Raw genomic sequence first — 13,633 nt, forward strand, 5'->3', positions numbered from 1 at the left:
AACAATAACAAATAAATCAGGTGTCGCAGCATTGACTTTTCATGTTCGTTCCATAAATTATAGTTCAGGGAATAACGACAATAACGAGGAGGGAGGAAAATAATGACAATGATCAAGTTTAAATAATTCGCTAATATCCAAGTTGTTCAGTCCTGCTTTACTCCATGTTCCAGTTCTTTGCTGTAACCAATATGTTCTAGTTGCTCCTTTCAAACCAACGACGCCAAGATCAAGTCACCCCTGTTAGATGGAATGTGCAAGTCAAATATGTTTCCGCATTGTCCTTGAGCAGAGCAGCACAGCTAGTATTTGACAGTTATGTCGAAATAATCAAAATAATAATCGGCACTAACCACACCATACCGTTTGTTGTTAAATGGTTATGCAAATTGCAACAGAACCAGACAACTTGCTCCAATGGTGTTACGACTCAGACCACCACCCTGGACAAGAACTTGCCTTGCGAAGCTTGTTTCAAAGGCGGAGGACCCACATGTTTCCCCGGGTCCTGTCTTATCTGGTTATAATCCAGTGTAGCCAGTCCACCATTCATAAGGCAGACAAGTGAAAAACATACACAAATAATAGCGTGCACTGGTCTTAGTTGAATTTCATTTTCCATTTCAAGCATGATTCCATACACAAAAAGGTACACGCATCTAACGATGCTAAGATTAAAAAAATGCAGCACTGACAAGGGCATCAGTTCATGGATCCAAAATTCATTCAAGAACGTAAATTCGAGAGGCAATGTCCCCAACTAGCCAGTTGAAGGCCTCAAGCAAACCTTCCCCAGTGTAAGCGCTGCAACCAAAAATTTTCCAATGCCTGTTTGTGTCCAAATCCTCCAGCTTCAACATCTGCAAAGCAGTAATGGATTACAACAAGGCAGGACCAGAACCAAATGTAGTTTAAATGAAAATCATCATATTGTCCCGCATAGTCGGTGCACTTTCATTGATTAAAATTTTGGCAGCCAACTAAAGGTGCCCAAGCTGGGGGATGTAACTTGATGGGGTTGAAACCCATGATTCAGAGAACAAGATAATGCAGCTGCAACTGAAAAATTGCCTTCAATCCAATAGTATATTTCTGGTACCTTAGTTATCTCTGTTGGACTAAGTGCCCCTTGTATGTCCTGTTTATTTGCCAATATCAGTAAGGAAGCACCTGCTAATCTCTGTCACAAGTAACTTGCCAACTCAGAGAAGTAATAGACATCATCAGAAAAATACATAGGCATACAACAGGGACCATCATCACATAGGCTCACAGGCACTCACATACACAAATAAAATAACATACAGATAAAACCATCACTATTTTGGACATTGCCTCTCTTGTTGAAATGCTTGGTTGGTATTAATTAGCAAATCCCAGTATGAAACTTCCCTTTTGTGTATTATTTCTTGTGAAGTGTGTATGCACACAGGGGGTAATGTGGGGTGTTTTGGGGGAGGGGGAGAGAGAGAGAGACCTCCTCTTTCAAAAGATTATGCAACTCCAATCTGCAGTCATTTAATCGGCGATCATCCGAACTGTCGACCACCCATACTAAACCATCAGTCTGTTCAAAGTAATTTCTCCAATAGGATCGAATCGTCTTCTGTCCACCAATATCCCAAATGTTTAGGCAATAGTCCTGAACATGCCTGGTATCCTCACAAGGAGCTCCCTTATCTTTACACAGGGAGCACCTGAAATAAGGAGAAAGACCATTACAAGCATAATTAGAGACTATATACAATTACAAGTGGTTTTCTAATAGGAGATTTCATAATTGATTGAAAGATAATCATGCAACTCAAGAACTTAAATGCATGCATTATTTACTTAAGTGCAGCAATTTATAGAGGATTTTGAGGTGCAATTTTTAATTTCTATCCACCAAGTACATTCTTGTGATGACAGATAAAACAGCCACATACAGCACTAAAGCAGAATTTTAAGGTGCACATTTCCTTAAATGCAGAGCTTCAGCAAACCTTAACCTCTATTTAACCTTTGTTTCAACCAATGCATCGACCAGACTCTCATTCTTCTTACTAACAATCAACTTGGGGAAGCTCTCACAACTCATTCTTCTCATTTGAGTGCTCATTATAGCAGCTCCACCAATTGATCTCTGGCAGGACTGCTGCTTTGGAGACTTCGAGTCAACGAATCTGCTTCTTGCAGAAGAATTTTCTTCACCAAAGTAATGGTAACCAGGGAATCTCTTCCTTTTTATCCTGATCCTCCAAATTCTTCTTCACCAAGGTGGCAAAGTCACAAAATATCTAGACCACTGCCGTCTAAACCTTCTTCTGGATGGCAGGGAGAGGACGAGGAGTGCAGATGAAGTTATTGACATCAAACATGAAGACCAGCAGCTTCAGAAACGAATTCTGTCCCACAAGTACAAAGAACCTATCATCTTTGTAGCATCTCCCACACAACAAACCATATCTTCTGAAGATAAGTAGTCCATTGTGGGGTCTGAGAAGGTGTCTTCAGGTTGGGAAAGCACACAAATCACTGCAGACTCTGCACAGGTCTCTCTCTCTCTCTCTCTCTCTCTCTCTCTCTCTCTCTCTCTCTCTCTCTCTCTCTCTATATATATATATATATATATATATATATATATATATATATATATATACACACACACACACACACACACATACGTATAGATATGTATATGTATGTGTGCGCATCATGCATAACATACATATACATATCTATATGTCTATGTCACATAGGTACTTGTACGGGTGCCGCTGCGGGTACGGGTACTGACCATTTTCAAAAAACTTGAGTGCGGGGGTACGGCTGTATATATATATATAAATAAGAAGAAATACTTAAAAAATATGTATCAAAATAAAGAATATACATCAACATAAACAAATAAATAAAATAGAAAACCTATGAAAAACTTTAAACATATGGACAACCAAGCAGCCCCCTAGTCAAATATGAACATCAATCGAATTTTCACATCCAAATAATAGAATAAAAAGCAATGTCGAAAAAATTAAATCAAAGTAAAATTAAGCAGTTTGGATCTATAGGTACCCAAGTGTCAAAGTACCTATTTTGGATACGGGTATGGCGACACGGGTACATGGACCTTACTGAAGTACCTGTAACTTGGACCTTATGTGCATGGTTTATCATCCCACTACTCTATTTTTCCACCTATAAAAGTTGACATATGAAGAAGGATCCACTTGCTGTGCAAGACCTCAAATATTAATCTTAACTTTAGATCCTAAACAAGATAAAACTGAGACAGAGTGGTCTTAATCCAATCAACCAAGAGCCATTTATTCTTTTCAAACATGATAGTCTAAATGTATCTGTCATACTTGGGAATTTGCGCAGTAGGATTTAAAAAGAAGATTGCCAATATTCTGTTTGCATGTTGAGATGTTTGATGGTATAAAAAAGGGATCCAACCAAAAGTACCTTTGGTATTTGATGGTTTTGATATTGAAACCCAAAGTGGGACTGATAACGCTCGTATCTTCACCATTTATTCGCAAAACAATTGTCGTCTTGCCAGAATTATCGAGGCCCCTGAAAAGAATGCCCACATTGGATTTATTATAGGACGACAAAAAGTAAAAGCATTTGTGAAATGATGAGGCATATATTGAAAGTAAGGTAACTTGCCAAGTCACATCTTACACAATAAGGATGCGCATTTCTTTTTCCCTCCTCTTGATCTTCCTAATGATGCTAAGGAGTCCCATTTCCTGGACATTACTGTTATGTTAATATTATAACATAAAGAATAGCCAAAAGACAAGCCTCACATACGTCTTTCCATTGTGATTTGTCAAGAACAGAAGTAGCACAACATCATAAAGTAGAAACAAGATATCTAGGAAAGGAAAAGCATAGGACGATGCTGAGAAGTAATCAGCAAATGGACTGATGGACTGGATTTCTTTTGGTCTAACAAGATTTTCTATGTGTTTCTGTGCCCATCTATCAATTCATTATAGCCCATTATTCTTGCTGCAGATCCACCAACATATCCATATGAAGATTTAGTATGTCAAAATGTATAACATCTCCTATGGTGAACATTTCCATCTTACAGGCCAATAGCACAAACTTAGTGATTTGACAAAGGTGCTTATATTCATTTTATTGCACGTAACTCCCATAGTAACTCCTTATAGATTATGATCGTTAAATGAGTATTTACCACAGCATCATTGCACTTGCATCACATCCTGAGCAACTAGGTTCGTTCGCTTGTAGTGATAGCAGGGTAAGATCAAGTTATCTGATCAAATTTCAATATTGATTTTTCTATTCCACCACCAAATTATCCCCATTCGTCATCTCCATGAACAAGAGGGCTGTTGTTCATTGGGACACCAATAATCAAAAGAGAGGGAGGGACTCCAATCGTTCTATATATATATATATATATATATATATATATATATATATATATACACACGCACACTACTAAACATACTAAAAACAGAAGAAGCAACAGAAAAAAGCACATCTTTGAAGCACAGGCACCAAGCATCAAGAATATTATCTCTCGCTACAACAGGAGTCAGAGAATCTCTTGCATCTACCAATTGAGAATGTTAAATAACCATACAAGTGATACAATGGCCAATAACGCTGTATTTTTAGGCCTACATAGATTGGAGCTGCGATCACCAAAATGGGCGTCTAACGCATGGTTACCACTTGGAATAGCTCACTGTTTTTGTGCATTTTAACATCAAGAAATAGCAAGTCCACAATGGTTCGGAAGCAACTGTAGATGAAAAACATTGTATGATCTACCTTCTCCCCTTCATCAACGCATTACGAGAAAGAGCAAGTCCACAACTCGAAAACTGAGAGAAAAATGCAAAAAAGGGGGGGAAAGATAAAAGGAATAAGACGGTTTTGGGCATACATTTTGGGCGCACAAAGAAGGGGGAACGACAGAGAGAGGGTGAGAGAGAAGACGGTTTCCACTATCAGCACCGCGAAGATCAAGCTCCGTACCTGTGGATGTATGCCTGCTGAGGACGGAAGGTCGCCGAGGTAGGAGGATGCACAGCGCTGAAGATGGCGCAATTCTGCTGCTGGATGATGAGGAACCTTGCCCGGTGAGTTTAAACCAAAAAACCATCCATTTCACGGGTAAAGTTTTTCGGCGTTTGATGGAGGAGGAGAAATCCGCACCAATTCCCCTCCTCTACATGTTTTTGATCCTTAATCAAACGTCCCCTAATCATTCCACATCCGAAGCTTCACTTCCTTTCGAGTTTAGATATGTGTTTGCATCAAACAGCTTCTTATGTGCTTTAACTTGTACGTAAAGACCCACTTCTTTTTAAAAAAAATAAAAATTGTAAAAACATGAAAGGTAAAATAAAATGATAATTGTAATCTTAGAAAACTGCATCTAATTGTTCCAACCTATAAAGTTAACAATGGTGTACTTAATAACTTCCAGACATAGCTGATGAATTTTCCCATAATTTAAATCCAAGGGCATTTTGGTCGTTTTATGTTTATGGTATCGTATTATGAACCATAACATATAAGACATAAATATGTTTCTACCCAAACTTTATAGAAAATAATGTTTTTAAAAACATTGACAAAACATAAACTTGAAATTAAAACTTTCCTTACGAAGCGTGTGCTTGTTAACTCATTTGCAAGCAAATATTTCGAATTTCTCGAACTTAGGATGCATGCATAAATTTATCAATACTTGAGGGGTTGTTTGTCAATTCCTCCAATAATACGACGGCTAACGATCATGTGGGCTTCCGTGCACAAAAAGGTCCATCCAGAACCCAACTGGGACCTTCTTACTTCCCCTCCACGTAGTTTGCCGGTTAACCAAACAATCAAAACCTTGTGCACCAAGTAACTTAACCTTCCAATCCTTAGGGCGGAAGTCAAAGAAGGGTGTGAGCGTCGAACAACCACCCTCATGGGCTCCAGTCAATTCCGCGCCCAGTCTAAACAGCCAGTCCAACTAATGCTTGTCGCCGCCGCGGACTAACCCCTGTAGGACCGGCACCCAGCGAGGGGTCAGTTTATTCTGTCAAGGTTTGCAGCAACTAGGTCTAACCCAGCAGCCTATCAATATGTGTGTATGTATGCACGTATGTATTTTTACAGAAAACCGCATTAGATTGAGAAATAAGGCCGATCAGATTAACGACTAAGCCTGAATCTAAGTCTAAACGATCTCATCGGGTCAGGCTTGGCGAAGTGTGGAGTGTGCCAATTTGGGCTCGACCAGTGCACGCCCTTGCAATTTGTATCAACACGACCTTTGTTGCCGTTTCACCAAATTTTGCAGTTTGGCTCGGCGCAGTCCACAGGAAAAAAGCGGTTCGTTGTACACGTGACCAGCTTCCTAGCTAACCAGCCATAGCTAGACCTAACCTCAGCCCCACACTACAACTAATTAACATCTCTCTTTCTCTCTCTCTATATATATATATATATATATAACTGTTGCAAGTTTTATTGTTTTATTTTTCCAAAAATAGTATGTATTGTTGTCAAACGACCTTTAAATTCTACGAGTAATTATAAATTAATGACGGATAACTAATAATAACAAATATGTAAATAGTTGATTATTTGATATAAATTTGCCATGAGGTTTGTAGTTACCTATCAAGGCAAGCTTGACACACAATTTTATAATATTTTAATTTAGCATGCAAATTTGGAAAAAAAAAAAGTTCACGGACTACCCCAAAAATATTCACAAAATGATGGCCGGTTCTGAATTGCTCCGGTGGGCAACTGAAATATTTATATCCCCAGTGTAGAGCTGTTCTGGGCCCCACCAGATGAGAGGGCAGAACTGGACGCTTTATCCGGATACGACCAATGGTTCCTATACTTGTGAGATGGCGTTGGACGAAAGCCAGATCTTGGACCCCACCGTTTATCCAGAACGAAGTTCAGTCCGTCTCTCCGCTTATCCAAGTTTCATTTACCAAACTATTTGTATCTGGATCTTTTAAGATCCAAACCTTCGAAATTGGTGGATTATCCCAATGAACATAGACTATTCGTACAGTTTATGTCTACAGGCTTGCAGAGTATGCAGGAATCCAAATGGGTCGGATGCATTCTAATGTTGTTCTCGATTTCAAATTCGTTTTCGGATCTGGTAGCACAAACGGATATGTTCATTAGTCGGATACGAATTCAAACCAAAATCTGATACTGAGAACTGGTAAATATCCATCCCGATTACAACTAACGTTGAATCTTACCATTTGAGTTCAGTTTCGGAAATTGAGTCTGATTTCATCAAATCGGACGAATCAAATTTCCCAAAAGAATAGGAACAAGCTACTGTTTAATGGATATGGGCCTTTAGATCCAAACCTGAGAAAGCTGGGGAACCGGTCCATTTCACGTGTTTGACCAGACAATTTTGTTGGTGGATTTGGATCTTACGCAGAAATGCGTATAATCATAGTATTTTTATGTTTCATACAAATATCATAATCTTTTATTATGGACAAATAAAGGAAAGAGATGTGGCGCTTATTAAGGGTTTTTAACATGTTTTAATTAAAAGGGCCACAAATCGGCGATAAAAGTAAAGTAATTGCAAGTTGGAATTATGGACAAACTAGATATCCAATGAAATAACATCAGCAAAAAGGCAAAAAAAACTCACTAACTATTTACTCGTCAACTATATATATATATTTATGCTCGACAAAAAACAGTAAGCTGAATCTTATGTATACTAAAAAAAATATAAAATTTGGAAATAAGAGAAGAACTTTAATTAATAAAAAACAATTATGAATGTGGTTGTTATTTAGAAGATAAATATTTACTAACCAATTACTAATTGGGTTAATCGTTTATCCAGTCTCTAGATGGAGAGACATTTATCTTTTTTTTCACTACTTTTGCTATTTTAGATTGATGTGCAGGTAAATATAATTAATGATAGCAAACTAAAAGGTTTTTATTTATGACGCCATATAAGAATGCTCCGATCCATCTATAAAGAAGAAAGTGAAATTAGAAAAAGCGACTTCTTTTAACACCATAAAATACTGGTTTTTATACATAAAACGGGCTAATGAGATATTTTTATTATTTTAATTGAATAGAAAAAAAATTACATAAGCTAATAATATCCAATAATTAAATTGTTATATATGTTAATTGAATTTGCATATAAACAAAATTTGGCTCTCCGTCATTCTCTCCCATGGTTGGGCGGGCGCCGGGGCGGGGAAGGGGAGGGAAGGAATTCGCGGGAATTGGATTTTGGCGGGTAATTCGGGCGGGGAGGAAGCGGTCTTTTTGGTTTCCCTCTCAAACCCGAAACCTCCTCCCTGACTCCCTCTTCGCGGCTTTCGAATCGACTGCCACGTCCCAAAAGGAGGAGGCCCCAGGAACCGACACGTGTCGAAATCAACGGACCCCAGCCAACCACTCGAGAGCCCTTGTCGAACTTTCAGTTCTACTCCCGCCATTTACGTCTATTTCAGATGCCCCCCTCACGCTTTCCTCATTTGAAAGGCTCTTAGCCTCTTAAACAGAAATGAAAAAATATCGTACGAAATGGTTGAAGAGGGAAGAAATATAATATATATATATATATATATATAAGAAGGAAGGGTGAAGAAAACAAGGGGTCGTCTCTGCCTCTCCTCCACGCCCTAGTTCCTCCTCCTCCCAGAAATTTCTCTTCCCTCCTCGCTCTCGCTCCCTCCTTCGTTCCCTCCCTCTCTCTCTCTCTGCGTCTCTCCCCTATTTTAGCTTCTGAACCCCGAAACTCCTAATCGTGAACCCTAACCCTAGTCCCCCTTCCATCATTTCTCCATTCTCTTGTCTGTCGCTCCTTGTTTCTCGTTCGCCACACCGGGTTCCCTTTCTCTGTCTTTCTCCATCTGTGATCGAATCAGATCGGAATTGGAGGAGTTGGGTTGGAGGCACGTCGTCAATTGCTGTCGTTCGCGATAGGATCGCGAAAGGTCGGATGTTTTTGTTTTCCAATCTTCGCTGTTTCTTTTTTGCCGGTTCGCCGGTGTGATTCTTCTTTTACTCGTTCCCTTCGCTTTGTATCTCGTTGTTTCGGTTTGGAGAGGAGGAAAAAAGGGGGAAAATCGGTGAAAGGTTTGTGTCGAATTTGATATACTTGCACATATAGATCGTTGTTTCGTTTGGCTGTGGTTTGTTGACCAGAAAGAAAGAGAAAAAGGAAATAGTTCTTTTTTTTTTTTGAGAGAGGCGGGGGTGTGGGAGGAGTAGTTTCCATTTTTTTGCAAGAGAACCTGCTGACGATTTTTTGGTGTTTTTATATTTTTTCCCGGACATCCAAAAAATTAGGTTTTCTTGTGGCTGATCTTATAGGGTTTGTGAATCTCGCTGGGTTGGCGTAGTTAGGGTTTCTGTTTCTTTTATTCTTTGGCCTTGGCGTGGGATTTAGGTTTCGTCGCCGAGGGTTCTGCGAGAAAAAGTTGGGTGTTTTTTCTCTCGAGGAGGTTGTTCTTGGCGCGGAGGATCGGAAGAGTTGTTCTTTATCCCCCTTTGTTTCCCACTCATCACATCATTCTCCATCTTCGGCTCTTGTTTCTTCTTTTCCATTCTTCCTCCTGGTGCACTCGATCTCTGTTGTCGCAGAGGGTTGGCATTCTAGGGTTTCAGATACAGCAGAGGAAAGAGAGGGAGGGGGGAGAGAGAGGAAGGAATCAATCATACATTGGAGGATGACTCTAAATTTTCCTCCTCGTTCCCTGTTTTCCTCCAATCGGGGCCCTGCTGCTGACGATCTTTTTCCCTCGATTTGGACTGCAAACGGTCTCCTTTCATCGGAAAGGTACTACGGCGACTGCCACGGAAGATTCGCGAATCTATTTCCTGGGGAAGCAATGGAACCGGGAAAGGAGGTCAGCAATCTTGCGAATTACCTACACGATGATATCCTTGACATATTGCCTTCCGATCCATTTGGGATCGAAAGCTATAATTCTGGCTGTTCTAGCTGCTCGGCTTCGTCCGAGATGGATCACGATGACGTCTTCTCCGACACCGAGATTGATTTCGATCTTGAAGTTGCTGCTCTGACAGCGGTTTCCGGATGGTTCGAGGATTTGGAAGGGAAGTCCGACGGTGATCTTGAAGGGCTTGTTAGAATGGGATCAATGATCTTTGGAGACGATGGTCTTGATGTCATCGAAGGGGATTATCAGCTCTTCGCTGGTCTGAATTTTCTTTGGGATACTGCAGTTCGATGCCAATCCCCACCTGGGGGTTCTCCTGTTAATGCACATTCCCCCGCATTTGGGATGGGCGGACTGGCTTTTCCGGAGGATTTCGTCGATTATGGTCGTGGCCTCAACTCATTGGTATCGCAAGGAAGGAATGAGGGCTTGCTGGATGACCAATGCTGGATAGAGAATCTACCTAGTGATTGCTGTAGGATCACAGAGACGGATGAATGCAGTGCCGGTCCATCTAATAGTGATGGTGGGTCTCCTCACGAGGCCATTTATTTTGCTTTGGGATATCTTGGCCTTCAGGATCTATTGTCGGTTGATGGGGTTTGCAGAAGCCTCCATCACGCTGTGCAGAGCGATTCCCTTTTATGGCGTCGAATACATGTGGGTCACCCACTGAGTAAGAGACTGACTGACGATATTCTAGTTCGTCTGACCGACAAAGCTCAAGGCAATTTGCAGTGTTTGACTCTGGTTGATTGCTTGGGGATCACAGATGCTGGTCTGAAACGCGTCCTGGAAAGAAATCCAAGACTAACAAAGGTCCGTATCTTGTACCATTTCCTTCACTTCAGATTTGATTGTTAACAATTATTAGCATCTGTGGCAGTATCCTGTTCTTGCTCAACCTGTTTTTTTTCCCATTATTCACATGTAATGCCATTTGGTAGGTCGTTTTGTCAGTTTTGGACGGTGGTCTCGTCTTTTAAAAAGATTGTCCCTTTGACCGTCTGGAATTCTTTGAGTAGTTGAAGTTGCTGGCGAGCGTCCCAGAACTATGCCTATAGTTTCACGCATTCAAGTTTTTGTTGGACGACTGTTATTTGATATTTGGTCTTCATTCTGTTCACTACTTTTGGTATCATACACGTGTGATATACAAAGCAGATGCAGACGTTAATTTGACTGTACTTAAAATTTTACTTATTTGCCATATTTTCTATGTTAATTTTTCAAGTTTCGTTTCATTAAAGGGTCAAATGGGGTTGTTCTCTTGCAGATAAGCATTCCAGGTTGCGCTCGATTAACGGTTGAGGGAGTCATCGATAGCTTAAAGTCCTTCAAATCTTTTACTGATCATGGACTGAAGCAGCTCAGGCTTGGTGATCTGTATGGTATGACCCATGAACAGTATGAAGAATTGTTACCACTGTTGGATGTTGATACTCGGGGAGCAAGTGAGGTTCTCAAACCTCAGTACTACCACCTTGGTTGTTCTCCTGTCTCCCATGACGACGGCCGCAAGCTTGATATCGAGATATGCCCGATTTGTGAGAATGTGAGGCTTGTTTACGACTGCCCTGACGAGGGCTGTAACACGAAGCGACCTGCGGACAAAGCGTGTCGCGCATGCACGTTCTGCATTGCTCGTTGTGTGCATTGTGGAAGGTGCGTGAAAGACGGCGAGTACGAGGAGACCTTCTCCCTGGATCTCCTGTGCCCAAGTTGTTGGTGGCTGCTCTTTGAGTACGGACAAGAGGGTGACGAGGGTGAAGAGAAGCAGCATATGGTGGAGTCGTTCTACACCAAGCCAGGTACTGCACTATTTTCCTCTGTTTACACGTAATGAAATTGTGTTGCTGTCACTCAGAATTTCACCTTTGAATTTCTTCTCTTTCATGCAGGAGAGCTGAAGTGTAGCTGTTCGATCTATATTGGTTAAATCGACAAAACTTTTGTTTCTGGCGATTGACAACGAAGTGGATTTCCCCAGGGTCCGTTCCAACCGTTGCGTGTCTATCTGCCGTGCAGGTCTGTCATCGTTGGAGCAGAGTGAATACAAAAATGGAAAAAATGGAAAAAACGAAAAACCATAAAAATGGGTATACTGCGTTTCAATAACTTGGTCGAAAAGTCAAGCGTTATTTCCCCCCGTCGGAGTATTGGCTATGAAGAATAAACTGAGTGTTGGTATGTAAGAAAATAGTAATATCTGCTGATGGAGCATGTTGGCACTTATGTCTTTGTAATATACCGTCGACCTGTGAGGGTTTTGGGTGAAAGCACATTAAGCGCAATTGTTCCTGATCTAGTCGAAAGGCGGATGTGAAAAGCACATTCCAGGTGTTCCCAGCTGGGCTTGTAGTCGTTGGATTTTGATTGTATGCGGGTGTTGGTTCGTTGCGGAGGTCCTTGTTGGGGGTGGTACCTGCATGCAATTTGGCTTTGGCAGTCATGGTTGCACGGTTACAGGTGTAGGTCGAAGCATCTGTTTTTCTGGCAAGGCCTGCCATTTGGCGATTTTAGCGTAAAAAGCCTTTGCTGCAGACGCGTTGGTGTCATCTCTGAGTGAGAGGCGCGCCTGTCAGGCGGCACATTTTCTGGATGGATTTGGGGAGCAGGTGATTGCAGGAGAGTGCTTATGTGTCAATGAAGTCCACTTGAAGGATTGCTTAATCATCTCTTCTGCTGAAAGATGATCAGAGAGAAGGAGGTGCTGGAGGAGGACGAGAGGGAAGATGGTTTTTCTGGTTCAGGTGGGATTTTATGTAAATGACGCGTGTGGGTGTCAACTAAATAATGCAACGTAGGATTTGGATCCGATTCAGGTTATTGGAATCGAGGGAGCCTGACTGCTGTAGCATGACCAGCTTTTATGCACAAAAGCTATTCTCTTGCTGATTGCAACGATCGTACTGTGCGAAGCCTGTTTGTCCAAGTTTCAGATTGTTGGAGTGGTTCCGATGAGTGTTGCGTACCTAACCTGAAGCGGATGCAGCCTGGTGTTTGTTTCTGTCCCGCTCAGTATTAGTTTATTCAAGTAGTTATTTTTCATGGCTTGTGTCTGTAGACAACTACGCTATTTGGACGGCGAGCTGACAAATTCGGCACACGGAACTACTGGATTGATATAACGAGTTAAGGTCGAATTTGTCGGTGTTATACAGTGATAAAAATAAATGTGATTTGCAGTTTATTGATGTGTCATGTTTCATTTCGCTCGTGATTTCACATAGAAATGCACAAATGCACGTTGTGTGGAGTTTTGCTGTCGCCGATTGATTAGATGCTTAGTATCTACCCTGTTTGTATGTTAAATTTATTTGTAGCATCATCTACTAAAGAAAAAAATATCCGATCCAGGAAAAACATTTCGTTCGGGGGAATGCAAGGTACAGGGTCAAAACTTGGAGTGCTTTGGCATCTTGACCGTATTTTTACTATTGACGTAACAATGTAGCAAAATTTCCGACTTATTTGATAGATAAGCATTGTGTTTGTACCTGCGTGTGTTTCTTTTATGATGTATGAAATGGCACCAAAATCCTGATGTGAAAGTTTTCTTGTTTGGTTTACGAAGCATTGGGGACAAAGCGTGTGATCTCCTCCACATACCTCATGTTCCGTTGAGCAACTCGCCGGTCGTTTATGACGAGATCTTCCCATAGATGCTC

General features: G+C 41.0%; 2 protein-coding genes across 3 annotated transcripts; one reads left to right on the forward strand and one right to left on the reverse strand.

Annotated features, from left to right (window-relative positions):
• Positions 1 to 600: 600 nt before the first annotated feature.
• Positions 601 to 5,264, reverse strand: LOC116247003 (ADP-ribosylation factor-like protein 2). Of its 2 annotated transcripts, none has more exons than XM_031618946.2 (6): positions 5,011 to 5,264; positions 3,673 to 3,740; positions 3,451 to 3,561; positions 1,478 to 1,697; positions 1,100 to 1,138; positions 601 to 860 (listed from the first exon to the last, which is right to left on the reverse strand). In XM_031618946.2, exons 2-6 carry the CDS (start codon positions 3,735 to 3,737, stop codon positions 723 to 725), a joined length of 573 nt encoding a protein of 190 aa, XP_031474806.1. In that variant the 5' UTR covers positions 3,738 to 3,740; positions 5,011 to 5,264; the 3' UTR covers positions 601 to 722. The 2 variants fall into 2 exon arrangements, with proteins under 2 accessions (XP_031474806.1, XP_031474805.1); XM_031618945.2 differs by having other exon boundaries at positions 1,100 to 1,180; positions 5,011 to 5,259.
• Positions 5,265 to 8,648: 3,384 nt separating this feature from the next.
• On the forward strand, positions 8,649 to 13,155 carry LOC116247866 (F-box protein SKIP14-like). The gene is made up of 3 exons (XM_031620264.2): positions 8,649 to 10,781; positions 11,239 to 11,773; positions 11,864 to 13,155. The coding sequence occupies exons 1-3, from the start codon at positions 9,729 to 9,731 to the stop codon at positions 11,899 to 11,901; spliced, it is 1,626 nt and encodes a 541-aa protein (XP_031476124.1). The 5' UTR covers positions 8,649 to 9,728; the 3' UTR covers positions 11,902 to 13,155.
• The last annotated feature ends 478 nt before the right edge of the window (positions 13,156 to 13,633 follow it).

Source organism: Nymphaea colorata, chromosome 2 (genome assembly GCF_008831285.2).
Source record: "Nymphaea colorata isolate Beijing-Zhang1983 chromosome 2, ASM883128v2, whole genome shotgun sequence".
NCBI classification, from domain to species: Eukaryota; Viridiplantae; Streptophyta; class Magnoliopsida; order Nymphaeales; family Nymphaeaceae; genus Nymphaea; species Nymphaea colorata.

Bases quoted from the DNA above. Each gene is read 5' to 3' on its own strand.
- LOC116247003 (XM_031618945.2), bottom strand. From the start codon at position 3,737: ATGGGACTCCTTAGCATCATTAGGAAGATCAAGAGGAGGGAAAAAGAA. The intron at 1,698-3,450 runs GTACTTTTGGTT...TCCTTATTTCAG, and splicing joins AAAACCATCAAATACCAAAG to GTGCTCCCTGTGTAAAGATA. The intron at 861-1,099 runs GTACCAGAAATA...ACTGCTTTGCAG, and splicing joins GTCCAACAGAGATAACTAAG to ATGTTGAAGCTGGAGGATTT.
- LOC116247866 (XM_031620264.2), top strand. From the start codon at position 9,729: ATGACTCTAAATTTTCCTCCTCGTTCCCTGTTTTCCTCCAATCGGGGC. The intron at 10,782-11,238 runs GTCCGTATCTTG...GTTCTCTTGCAG, and splicing joins GAAATCCAAGACTAACAAAG to ATAAGCATTCCAGGTTGCGC. The intron at 11,774-11,863 runs GTACTGCACTAT...TCTTTCATGCAG, and splicing joins GTCGTTCTACACCAAGCCAG to GAGAGCTGAAGTGTAGCTGT.